This window comes from Pleuronectes platessa, chromosome 5 (assembly GCF_947347685.1).
Source record: "Pleuronectes platessa chromosome 5, fPlePla1.1, whole genome shotgun sequence".
NCBI classification, from domain to species: domain Eukaryota; kingdom Metazoa; phylum Chordata; class Actinopteri; order Pleuronectiformes; family Pleuronectidae; genus Pleuronectes; species Pleuronectes platessa.
Genome location: NC_070630.1, coordinates 15620317 through 15634221, shown reverse-complemented (window position 1 = coordinate 15634221; position 13905 = coordinate 15620317). Strand labels below are relative to the sequence as shown.

At 42.3% G+C, this 13905-nt stretch overlaps 1 protein-coding gene across 1 annotated transcript in view; it reads right to left on the bottom strand.

The window, feature by feature from the left end:
- The window catches only part of veph1 (ventricular zone expressed PH domain-containing 1), an 84693-nt gene that overhangs the window by 41510 nt on the left and 29278 nt on the right, over nt 1-13905 (bottom strand). The window contains exons 5-9 of the mRNA XM_053422993.1: nt 11518-11684; nt 10286-10495; nt 3719-3939; nt 1931-2161; nt 977-1353 (exon numbers count right to left, since the gene is read on the bottom strand). Coding sequence (XP_053278968.1) covers nt 977-1353; nt 1931-2161; nt 3719-3939; nt 10286-10495; nt 11518-11684 — 1206 coding nt within the window. The remainder of the gene's footprint in view (nt 1-976; nt 1354-1930; nt 2162-3718; nt 3940-10285; nt 10496-11517; nt 11685-13905) is intronic.

Genomic DNA, 13905 nt, shown 5'->3' with positions numbered 1-13905 from the left:
AAGGGTTTGGGAGTGGCTGGATGGAGTTGTTCAATATGGTTAAAAATAAATATATATAAAAAATGTGCTGACAGGCGTTGCTGGATATAGTTATAACATCTTTACCTAAAATAAGCAAATCAAATTGAGAAACTTAAAATAAGCGGAAAAATCATTAGACGTGAATAAAAATAAAACATCAAATCCCTGAATATGAGGAGATGGAGAGGGGGAAATGTGAAAGTGTATTACAGCGTTTTAGAAAATGGATTAGATTAGATTAGTTAAGAGACGTAAGAGGTTTTTTATTTCATAGTTCTTCAAATAAACTGCCTGACCTTTTGTCTGCGTTTACTGCTATGAAAGTGAGTGCTGACAAAACTGCACCCATATACACGTCTGTACATGATGTCCATCTGTTTCTGCTGTGGACCTTGCTGTGCTGTATAGAAGTAACTGACTCCAACAACCCTGCCCACCTCAAAACAATTAAACGCCTCTATACCTTGATTAATCTTTTCATTAACAAATGAGTTCCATGACAATGCCCCATAGGGTTTGACTCACAGTCTTCACATTATAGCACATTCTCTTACTCCACGTCAAATGTACAAGTTGACCGGGTCTGCAGCACAATTCTATCCCAAAAGTCTAAACTGTTGATGGATGTAAATTCTGATATAGTGATGTGTACTCAAGCTCCAACAACTTATGTATAAACTATTAAAAACACATTGGTGAGTCACACTGCTGTACTGAGTGACACGTTCCTTCCTTCCAATAAACATAAGCTGTGAAAGGATTCCTTCATGGTGTCTCAGAGATCTCACCTTCATGAGGCAAAACATTTGCATTGTGATGTCACTTTGACATTTGACCTTTGACCTTTGACCACCATAAATCTAATCAGGTAATCCTTGATCATCCACCCTGGATCATCAAATCATCTAATGAATTTCAACACAGTTCTCAAAGACGACAAAGCTGCGGTCATTACCTTCTATCACACACTGCTCTGGTGCTGGGATCTGCCGCACCACGTCTCTACAGAACGCACTGATCGTCTCCATGTTGTCTCTTAAATGGACAAAGAGTCTGTCTGCTTCGTCCTGCTCCTCCATCTTTCCATCCTCCTCTCTGACTTCACCTTTCCCTGCCTCTCTGACCCCTCTCTCCACCGCGGGGGGGACGGGCACGGAGCCTTCAGCGGTCCGCTTCCTGTCGGTAGGTGGCGCCTCCTGGTTTCCTGTTTGCTGATTAGTCAAGGTATTGGGAGAGATGTTGTCCGGACTTAGCTCCACTCCATCACCGTCGACCCCGGCGTCTGAGTTGATGGAGCGTGAGTGCACAGCGTGGAGGGCCAAGCTCTTTGACCTGAAGGAGGAACGAGACAGTAGGTTAATCCCACAGCGTTGACCATGAACAACTCAAAGTCTGTCTGCCTTCACCAACACTGAGATCTGTGGGTTGTGACACCATGTAGTGCAGATTGGTTGGTTCAAGGGTTCTGTCTGGAAACCACTGAGGCAAAAATCTATGAATAGATATTATTGACAGTGACTTTGTTACAATGAAGACAACATTTACTCTCTTAAGGTGTCTGATGTGAAATCACTGCTGTCCTTGCCCTTACAGCTTCGTCCATATTGTTAATGATGTAAATTACACCGAAAGGTTTGTTCACTCCAGTGAACAAGTAGCTTACAGTAGCTACAGTAGCTTTCTTCTTGGAAGAAAGCTACTGTAGCTACCTCAAATATCATCCGGCTTTTAACCAGGAGTTTCGGGAGGTTTCTGCGTGAGTTTTGGGACTTTGTTTTATTATTACAGACTTTTACATAGACAGGAAACATTTATAACACACTAGAGAAAGAGAAATATTGCAAAAGCAGGATATGTTTGTTTCAAGCAGTTCTCAGCAGGGCCGTGTAAATGACACAAACCAACCGACCTGTTGAATCTCATCTCTCGTCTCTCCTCCCTGACGGCTTGGCTCAGGCTGTAGCGTCGCAGGGAGGCAGGGGACTCCTCCTCCAGCTCCTCCTCTGCCCTAGCTTCCCCCATCTTCTCCTCGAAGGCCTGGATCTTCACCTGAAGCTGCTGTTCCGCCCCCCGCCCTCCCCCACCTCCTCCTCCCCCTGGAACCGATGCACAGGGAGATGGCAGACACGCTTCGTCCAGCCTGTAACGCATGAAACACAAACAGAAAGGGTTGGCGGGCACGTGAGATGGAGCCTGACAGACACGTTTGGTTGGATTTCAGCCTCCTCACTCTCCCAGTTGATCCCATTCTGATCTCTTTCTCACAACAACAGGCTTTATTTCTGTATCTCTCACCCGCTGCGGCCCCCTTTCTCCCTCTCGTGCTGGCTACATCTCACCTTCTCCCCTCTCTTTCCAGCTTTGTTTTTCTTAGTCCCTCACATGAATGTTTCCTCCCATTTGCTCTCCAACTTAACAATTCCCTCCGTCTTTCTCTCTCTTTCTCTCTCTCTCTCTATTTTTGTCCCTCACACAAGCGGCCTTTATAACCCCATCATACTTTTCCCTTGTTTGAAAACAGAGGACTTGTCCCATTGTTGCTTTTCTTCTGTCCTCACCATCTCCCCCCCCACACCCCCACCCCCTTTCACTAATAAACCATCCTGCCTCTCTCGATCCCTCGTTCCCTCGGTCTTTCTTCAAGAGGACCCCAAGCAAAGCCTTCTGGAAGCCGCCAATCCTCCACACAATGTTCTCGTTTCCGGGAAAAGCTGTTGTGTGTCATTCCCACAGTTTAGCCAAATGAATCCCGTTCAACTTGTGCACATTAACACGCAAACAAACGCACACAAGCTCAAACATATGCTTATGCCATCTCCACATGTGTTTTCGAAACAAGTTTTATGGCTTCAGTTTATTGTGACGTATGGAAGTCAGTTGGGACAGAATCAGATATGAAGCAGCAGGAAGATTTTTATGTTTATAAGTAAAAAAATAACCCAGATCAGTTAAATGTGTGGGGTTAATGTGTGTATTGACTTGGATTTTAACAAGTTTCAAACAAGTTTCCAAACCTTTGACTTCTCGCTGTGACACGAAGATGAATCAGTCTTTTTTGGAGACAGATGCAATGTGTTTCAAAGTGCAATCTATACTGATTATCATTTGAGGGTTGGTGGGGGGAGCTGGAGACAATCCCAGTTGATATTGGGTAAGAGGCGCTGTACACGGTCGCCAGCGTATCACAGGACCAACATACTGTACATACACAAACAACTAGTCACACTCGCACTCACAATTTAGAATTAACTTAACCCCAAGTTGCCTGTCTTTGGATTGTGGGAAGAAATCGGAGAAAACCCACGCAGACACAAGGAAAACGTGAAAACTCCACACGGAAAGACCTTTGCCAAACTGGGATCGACCAGGGCAACAGTGCTAACCACTGGCTCACCGTGCCGCCTGAAACCATAGCCTGCTGTGAAGGACTTATATTAGGAGTAAAACTATAAGCTCTGGATAAAGAGAGGAATGTGGACGATGCCAAATCGGAGATTTAACTAAACCTGGCCTTATTTATATAACTTTCTTGGTGTTGTGCGACTGTCTGCTTCAGGTTTAATTGCAGTGTGAACCTCTGCTGAGGATGCGTGTTAAACAAGCTCAATAACTTTCAAACTTGAAAATTCAAGACAACACCAGTCATTAGATACCTGTCTATTGGATTAAATGATTAAATGAGCTTTACTTTCCCAACCTGCAACGCATCACCACGCTCTCCTCCAGCCGCCTCCCCAACAGTCTGGCTATGGCGGTGAAGGAGTTGCTCATCCTGTAGATGTCTTTCCCGCAGCCTCCCAGTAAAGAGGGGTGACGGTCAGTCAGAGCTCTGATCTCCAGCAGCAGGGTGTGGTGGAAGCTGTGCTCCATGCTGCCCAGCAGGGACACGAGGTAGACCAACGAGCTGTGAGCATGAGTCTGGAGAGAGGAGACGACACAGAAGACAGAAAGATGATTACATCATAATGTCTGGGGTGGTGATCCATGCAGACATCAAACTACAAAAAAAGAAATGATAAGATTAAACCAACAAGTTGCTCTTTTGTACAAAAAACTAGTTAATTCTCCCCGACTGAAAATGGGAGCAGTGTTGTGTTATGGAAAAGTTTGTATTACCAGTATTGCTTCACTACATGTGTTTTGGTTGAGAAAGAGGGTATATTTTGTAATTTGACTCTTGTTGGTTTTACACTTCCAGGCAATTTATTTTACTTCTAAAGCACGACAAACAACATTAAATACTAACACATGCAGCTTGCTCTCTGCAAAACTGAGAAAATATAAACTTCTTTCCCCAATTGACTATAAACTGTTTCTGGAGTATAGAAAACCTGCTCAGCTGTGATACAGAATATCCCCCCCGTTAGCCTTAAAAGACAGGATAAGAAGAAAGATAAAGTGGATGGAAAACAGTCCTGTAAATGCGACATGTTCTCTTGTTTATTCCTTATACAAGGTTTTAACCCCGGTAACATTGGATCACTGTTGTGATAACAGTTGAACAAAAGTCCAAATGATTCAGGAACAGCTCTCTTGCAGCGTTTTAGGGCCGAATAAAAACCTAATAAACTGAATAAGTCAAATGTGTACAAAATCAGAAACAGGACTCTTTGTCAAACCTAAGTCTCTAAGCTTGTAAAAAAAGAATAATCACACAGCCTGGGAATAAAATGATACTGCCTTTAAAATTCTCCTTCTCCTCTGGCTGAAAAACTGTGATCGATCGATGGATTGATTGAAAGGACAGAAAGACGGACAGAGACAAACTGAGCTCAACAACACCTAGTAACGAGGGGAGAGGAATGCACTTACACAGTGTGGGCAGGTTTCACAAGCGCTCTCGGTAGGATACTGAATTTATGAGGACGCTATAAGTGCCAGAAAATGTAGTAGATGACTTTTTACTGTAACAACACGCCGAGAAAGTATTTAGGAGTTTCTGAGATCCAACAGAAAGCTGAAACAGGAGCCTGGAGAGACTTTATACCAAGTGTTTCTACCAGGCTTTAATCTACCTACTTATTCTGTATGTGCAACACATATCTCATGAACCGTTCATTTAAGAGACCTCACACTTGGCATGTGTATAGGCAATGGACAGAGGTGGAGCAGTGTCTAATTTTATGCCATTTGGACACAGGATATGTTCAACAATAATAATAATAATAATAATATGTGAATAAACAGGGGAGTCTGTAACAGTCAGTGGGGATGGGGCAGTAGGCCAGCAGTCTGTTGACCGAGTTGAACATGTCTTCTTCTTCTATGTCCTCAAATAAACTACAGCAGTGGACGGTAACTACGTCAGGCCGTGGGCCAAAATCGCCACAAAATCATTTAAAGTATTTCATATAACCATATCAGACATTAACGGGGGGGCTGTGGGTGCGGATCTGCATCAAGAAAACAACTTTCATGGAATCACTTTAGCAACTTGTCTTCAAAGTAAAAGCACAACATTTGTTTTGTTGCTCCAATGCTTTATATCAAGGTGAATTAAAGAGGTTTTATTTTGAAAAGTTGTGAACTTGGGTCTGAAGGTTTTGTCTTAATAGACCTCTGAAGTAGCTGATATTCAATACATGAAAAAAAATGAGAGCATATCAGTAAATCATTCAAATGTATACACAAAACAGCCCTGTGAACAGTAATAAAGTAAATTATGTTCCATTGTATGAAAACATTGCGATTACAATCTTCATTACATATAAACCAGGATGGGCAGGCTTTCTAACTTCCTTCTTCACCATAGACTGTTTATAAAAGGCACTGCACACCGCGTCCAACTCACAAACAATAAAAAAGACAGTGTATATATTAACACAGACCAACAACAGAACATGACAAACACACAGGTTTATAGTGGCCACTCAATTAGTTCAATACCTCCGTTACAGCACGAGTAGAACTAACATCATTTACAGCTTACAAGTCTGACGTGCAACTTGCTATTAAAAGACTGCCAGAGCACGAGGCCTCTTTAATCAAACGTAACAGATCGTGTTTAATTGTTGGGAAAAGTCAATTGGCCTTGATTTGATGTCCTTCACACATCACTGGTTGGACTCATGACTAAAACAATAACTCTAAAATCCTGCAAACGAGGACGATAACAGGAAGTTTATGTGAACTACGATCTGTTGCATTGAATTATGAGTTTTCATGTTCTCCAAAAAAAAGAATGGCAGAGGAGCAGATATGACAAGCAGCTCTGACAAGAAAGATAGAGATCTGGAGAACGAAATCAGTTCTTTCTGCTTGATAACACACACAGACACAGGCACACACACATGCACATACACACACACACACACACACACACACACACACACACACACAGACACACGCATGCACACACACACAATTTGGCCCATTCATTTCCATCACTTCATTATTATAATTCCAACAAGAATGGAAGCCAATGTCCTCTGGCAGTAGCACATGTGCTTGTGTGTTAGCAATTAAACAACTTCATTTGAATACTGAATGATTCAGAATATTAAAATGAAAAAACTAAAGAAAACACTACATTGGTCCATCAACATGCCAAATCTCCTCTCCGCCCATTAAATTCTTTATCTTTCCTTGCTTGTGTTGTCCCTTTGGTTTCCCCTGATTGTTCATGTGCACATTGATCTCTCTGCTTCCTCTCTCTCTGCAGTCTGGCACTAACTCGCTGCCTAACAAAGCCCATGGAGATGCTGCTGTGTGTATGAATGTCTGATTTCTTTCCCAGAGAGCGGCAGTGACAGTCATCATATTCTGTAAAACACGAGAGAGGCCATTTCAGACTGATTTGCACAACTGCCACTTTATGACGGTTTACCAACGGTTTTTATTTTGTCTATTCGTTTTTGTAAAATATTCCAATGGATGATCATGTCCATCACTGGCTTTAACACTTTTAAATCAACCCTACGGACTGTATGGTATATTCTGACTCTATATGTGGTTCAAAACCCCTTTGGATTGATGATTATTTAAACAAAAAGCTAAGTTAACTGGCAAGCCCTTATCAAAGGTTACTGTTTATGTTTCTATAAGATATGAACAACAAACTTCAGGACAGGTTTTATGAACCAAAAGAAATAAAACTCTGGCATTTCAGAGGAAAATGACAAAGGAAAGAGAATAATCCGAAAACAAACTGACAACAAATAAATGTTTCCCTTCTCACATTATCTTTTCTTGTTTCATCAACTGGATATGTCTCGTGACCCACAGGTTGGCAACAACTGCTGCTATTTGTTAAATAATTATATATTTATTTTGAGGCAAAATACAATGGGGACAAAATACAAAATACAACCAGCAATGCAGTGGAGAAATCAAGAGTTTGACTTAGAGTAATTTCATGGAAAATATGATCAAAACCATATGATGCACAGCAATGCAGCCCCAGTTACAAATACATTAGAGACTGAAAAAATCACCACTAGTAAAGCCTCAGAGATGGAGTTGAAATAGAGTCTCTGAATCGAGTTGCACGTTGTTGATTCAACAGCTAATAAAAATACTTCACCTCATCAGTGGGAGTACTTGCTGTAGGTTGGCTGGATGTAACAGAAGTGTACAGGGGACTTTTTTCACACAGATCTTTAGTGAGAATTGTGATATATTTCAGTACAGAAACATAAAATAGATCAACTCTCTTCAGGGGGTAAAGGAAGCCAGAGAGAGAGTGTTGCAATCCTGCTAGAGGCAAGTAAAAACGCATCTGTGTGTGTGTGTGTGTTAGTGTGCGTGTTTGCGTGTGTGTGTGTGTGTGTGTCGGGCACGAGCCCACGGGAGGCACTCTCCACTGCCATCACCAGGAGGCCTCTGCAGAGGCATTTCCCAGAAAAACATGGGTTATTTATCAAATGATTCCAATGTGAAGAAAGACAGGACACTACAGTCTTACCAATTGTGTGCGCTTACGTGTGTGAGAGAGTGTGTGTCTGTGTGTGTTTGTGTGTGCTGAGGCTGGGTTGGCAGGTTTTTCGACAAGAAGATTGAGTAGGAAGGGAACTTTGGGAGGAAAGGCTGCCCTGGAGAAAGAGAAAACTTTATTATGGTTTCCAGATCCATGATTTCTGTGTGTTTGTGTGTGTGTGTGTGTGTCTATATATATCTGTGAATATGTGTGTATGTGTTTGGGGGGCACTTCATCTACTGACAGTCATGATGTATTTTCCCCCTTAAGTTAATTTCCCCAAATTATTGTTAAACTCCCTTAAATGGACCCAGAGGAAAAGAGAGTGGGAACTTTCACCCTGTCCTGCTGTCACCTTCATCCCACTGCACACACGCACACACACCCACACACACTCACACACACACACACATAAACGTCAGTGTAACTGTAATCTGTGACTTCATCCTATGTGTGCTGTTAAAGTGCTACCTGGACAATCATGCATTACATACTATGTACAGTGATTTACAGAATATTTAAACACTTAAAATCTTGACCAGCTGGTGGCATTAAGGTTAGATGCACTTTCTGAACGCCAGCCCACAATTTCATGAAAATCCAATAAGTTGTTAAGATATTTCAGTCTCTGCTAAGGTGGTGGCCATCTGACTCACGTAAACTGTACAGAAGTTCAAAGAAGAAAAAGAGCCAAAGAGAGAGAGAGTTTCTATGCATGTGTGTGTTCCTGGAAAAACCTCAGCATCCATATCTCACACACTTCCCTGTCCACATGCAACAGCGACGGCAGCACTGCCACTTTGCAGAGCTAATGAACCTGCAATCAGCAGCTCAAGTGTTTCAGCAGAGGGCTCCTGTCACAGTCAGTAACACTCCTGACTCGGACAGAAGCTATTAGGAGAAAACGAGCAGCCAAGTCTGCAGGACAGCCAGGGGTTGGTCCAAATTAGCCTCATGGGACACGATTAGCTTCATTAGAAACAAATTTAGATTATCTAAACCTTTCACAAAGTGCTGAGTACTAGAGCCTGACTGACATGGATTTTTGGGGGTTGATATTGCGAAGTAAAAAATGCAAATACTGATATATTGGCAGAAATAAGACCTAATCAAACCATTATGACACAGAAATCTAATTGGGACTTGATATTTTACAGTGCGCATGAACTTTATAATAAATTACTATAACTTAAAAGAAAACACAAATACAACCAAACAAATGGGGTTTGAATTAAACAAAATAAACAAAATTTTTACATAAATCTTCTTTTCTACATTGTTTAATCTGTAAAAAGTAAAGTTTTCGGTGCATAACTCTCTGTGAAAGGCTCAGACCAGCCTATTTTATCGGTCAACCAATGAAAAGATCAGGCTCCAGTGTGCATAGTTGTGGTCATATGAGCAGTATTCTGAGATATAATTTGCTGCATTAAAGAACTGCAATTAAAAGCTTTTATTCACCTAACAACAGACATAGCATATAGATGAATAACACATGCTCATGTCTTTTAAAAAATATTATCAAAAGAAACTAAGATGGTGGAAGCAAAGGTATTCTTAACATGCTTATTACACACAATTCATCCTACACAGCATAAATATACAGCTGATCTGAAGTTGTTAGTTTTCCCCCTTTGTCAACACAAGAAGAGCAAAGCACATTTCTGGGGTTAATGATCCCTTAAATTGTGTTATGACTGCACCATTAGACTACAGCTAAACAACCTGGTCGTTAAATATTCCCACAAATTAGATCTTAGCTTTGTCTCCCACCAGGACAGGGGTTTCTAATTCCCCTGAGGGCTCGGCATCTGCCTGTTTCGCTGAGCACTGATGTAGACGTTAGACAGCAGTCAAAACCTCCGGATCTGCCCGGCCTGTCCGGTCTGAGAGAGAGAGAGAGTGTGTGTGTGTGTGTGTGAGTGTGTTTTATTCTTGGCTGGACAACTGAGAACAAGTCATGTGAGATCGCAGCCCATTTCTCACTACTCATTAAAATAATCACTCCTGCCTGTTTCTGTGTGTGTGAATGCCGACTGTCAGGCAGACCTACATTCATAGCATTATTCCCATGCCTTTTTTTTACATGAAGGGCAGCTTGTCTTTACCAAACCGGTGCACTGACAGAACATACATGTGCAGCAGATCCATCCGCCCTGTGTCTGCGTTCACCAACCCTTTTTCTCTCAGACTCACATGACATCGCCGTGACCTTTGACCTTTGTATGCAATCATGCTGCCTCCTAAATACGCACACCGTCACTCTCTATGGCAAACAACAGCTGCAGGCGAATGTAAACTTGTCAATCTGCGTGTATGTGTGTGTGTTTTCAGCGAGTGTGTTTGTACCTCACTGATGATACCGACGGCGCCGTGGGTTTTGGCCACGTGACCCAGGAGAGCGGGGCACTGGTGTCCCACAGTCCTCAGCACAGGCAGGAAGCTGACCAGCGAGGAAGGGCTGGCCTTCGACACGTCTACCAGCACGCCCAGTAGCGACTCAGTCAGAGACTTGTCACTGAGGTAACCAACCAGCAAAGGCACCTGAGGGCTTAACATCTGCATGGGGGAAAACATTTAAATAAAGCATGATTTGTAGAAGATTGATTATAACATTGAGGAATTCTTTCAGTTTGTGCTTCGACGCGACCAAACAGAGGCCGGATGTGTGTTCGCTGGAGACTGGAGGTGAGGGGGGGGGGGGGGGGGGGGGGGGGGGGGGTCTGAAGAGCCTGGTGACTAATCACAAACAAGAGCTCGCCCGTAGGACTGTCTGGAAAAAGTGAGTGAATGAGCAGTTCCCCCTCATTATCTGAACTGGTCACACTGCGCTGCATCCCACTGACTATGCCCATCAGCGCAGCCCTCCTGCTGCTCCTCTGAGTCACTTGTTCTGAATAATCATGTTAATATCAAACAGCATCTCCTCCTCGGGGGAGACAATGTTTGACCACTGAAAAATTTAAGTTATGAAACATTGAGGATTCATTATAGATCACTGTCCTTTTTAATCTTTTCAATACCCCACCAACTTTCAGCGAACAGCTATTAGGACAGTCAGACTAACTCCAGATGGCTGGTGTTTCTTTCTCCCAGTGCTTGATATTAGAGGGTTTTACCACAATGCGCTGGTATTTGGTCATTTCCCCTCATGTTGTACATCAGCAGTTCTGCTCGAAAATATGCAGGATTAGTGGAATTCCTATTGAGAAATGCTCCACGTACACTGAGGCATTTCCTCACTTACATTACGTTCCAGTGGATTTTTTTCAGTGTTGCCAAAAGCTCAATACGGGAAATAATAAAGTTGAACGATAAAAGGTGTGATAAAGCTTTTAGTCATAGGCACAAAAAAAGTCCCACATATTTTGTATTGGTACTCTTCTGTGGCTTCCTGTAACAGTTATTTAGAAGTTGAAGGAAACATTACTATTTATATATATTCAGTGCTTACTGAACTATAACACATAATAGTGTCACAGTGGTGTGATGATTATCACTGTGGCCTCGCAGCAAGCTTGAATCCCTGTCCGAGGGCATCTTTAAAGGGAAAGTTCACTGCAAAACGCACAAACACTCACAAGTGGATGTTGCTCTGCGACCATCTGGATGAGTCTGATCAGGTGCTGCTGCTCTGGAGACTCCAGCTGCGTCATCATTGTGGTGAGGGTCGCCGAGGTTGACAGTGGATGGTATCTGGTTGTCGGGGGGTAAACTGAGGGCAACACTCGCAACAGCATGTGGTTACCTGCCACAAAGAGAGAGAGGGAGAGGGAGAGGGAGAGGAGAGAGAGAGAGAGAGAGAGAGAGAGAGAGAGAGAGAGAGAGAGAGAGAGAGAGAGAGAGAGAGATATTTACGCCAAACTCAAAATGGTACAAAGACCTTTCAAATACTGGAGTCCCAACCTTTGGATATTTCGGAGTTGCCATAGTAAAAAAATATGATAACTTACTTTATTTCATTCCACTTAAGTAAGTACATCTATAGGTTAAACTGCTGCAGTTCGATAATCCTGCAACAAATCCTGTCTACCTGGAGGTTACCATAATCAATTTGAAATGTGAAATATGGTGAAACCCGAGAGAACTTTGAGATTACCCAGAGCAGGATGTGTGACTGAACAGTTAGACCCGCTTCAAGCCACTCATACCTGTGGCTCAGCAAATGTTTTGACATGTTTTTGAAGATGTGTGTCACAGAAAACCTTAACTGGGATCCTAATTTTACTTTCCACACTCTCTTATAAACATGTTTGTTGTGTTTTCTTGTCTGTTGCCACATTCCCACGTCCCTCTAATTAACTTGGTACCAAGTGAAAATAAGACCCAGGTTGTATGGAAGTGTCGTTTCCAGATAACTGTTCTGTGGTGATGCATGACTGTGCATAAAGGCAACTGAACCTTAAGACGTCTCAACCAGCCCAACAAAAAAAATGATGCATATCGCTGAGCAAAGACTTTTTTCTTAAATGCTGGGTTCATTTCAAGATGTCAAACGTTTGCAGGAAGATTTCAGAACTTATTATAAAAGTTGCATAACATTAAAGTTGATGGGAGTAAAAAAGGGGAATCAAAGAAAGCATGTTCAGGAGAGGAAGGATCTGAGGTAGGAAGGAAGGAGTAGTAGTTAGAGATGAGCCAGTTAACTTGTTTTAATAAACTAGGCCTCACTAATAAACAGACTAACCTCCCGTTTTTAAAAACTTCAAAAAAAATCAAATATGTACATTTCCCCAAATCTTAAATTATTCCAATTCATTCAAAGCTCAAACACTGACGCATTAAAAAGAGGATTCTTGAAAACGAAAGGTCTCAGGCAAATGGCCACGACGATCAAATGAAAGTGGATTGAACAGTCATTTCATTAGTGTCATAGAGACTGATGAGATGCGCCACAACAGTACTAAGTAAATTGTATGTTATAGTCAAATTCTATGCACAATGTATCAACAAGTGGAAAAAGTTAATTACAATGACTTAAGGAACTACACTTTCTAATCACCCTTTCACATGCTGAACATAAAAGCAAAGTTGACTTTGCATTGTGCTGATATGTCAAACAGCAGCTAAAGAGAGTCTATTTATCTGTCTGACCTAAACCCTCATGTCATATTTCATCAAACCTACATGAATGATTTGACATAACAGGTGACCCACAGCTATAAATCACCTTAACCACAGGTTGTGAGCTCAAACATGAACAGACGGCTGGTTCCGATCAAAAGAAAGGACTGACTGTGCCAACGGCAGAGGAGAGGAGAGAGCGCACATAAATATTTAGATACATAGTCACTGCATGGCTCTTCTTGTGTCTTCCCTTTAATCATAGATAACACCGCACAACGTTTCTCTAGACCTATGAGGCAAATCCCCATTTAAAGAGACAGATATAGTTGGTGTACAGAAGGAGAGAGCTGGTGAGAACCATAAAGCTGCTGCTGTAGCGGTTACACGTCTGTTCAGAGGAATGTTAAAAGGCAGGAGGAGACGAGAGTCTGCACACGAACCCACTGACAAGGATTTATAGAGCTTACCTGGTTTTAGGTGGAGCTATATTGTACCCTCAGGCAACACATACACACACACACACACACACACACACACACACACACACACACACACACACACACACACACACACACACACATCTAAACACATCTAAACACTCAAACAGGATGTATGACGCACACTATTGGACGGAGAATACTCTTTTGATCATTGATTGAATATGCTCGTAAAACATACAGCTTCTTCTGTGTGTGTGTGTGTGGGCAGTGTCTGACCTTCATACCTTCATTCCAGTATACAACCCCACACCGTGGCGTACACAAATCTCCATTCAATATCCTGTATTGACCTTTGATCACAAAGGCGACATTTTTGAAAGGTTGCTCAGACATTTTCGGCTTTCCAGCTCACTGATGTGTCAAACTATTGAAGAGGCAGGCGAGGACTCAGTGGCTCGTTTT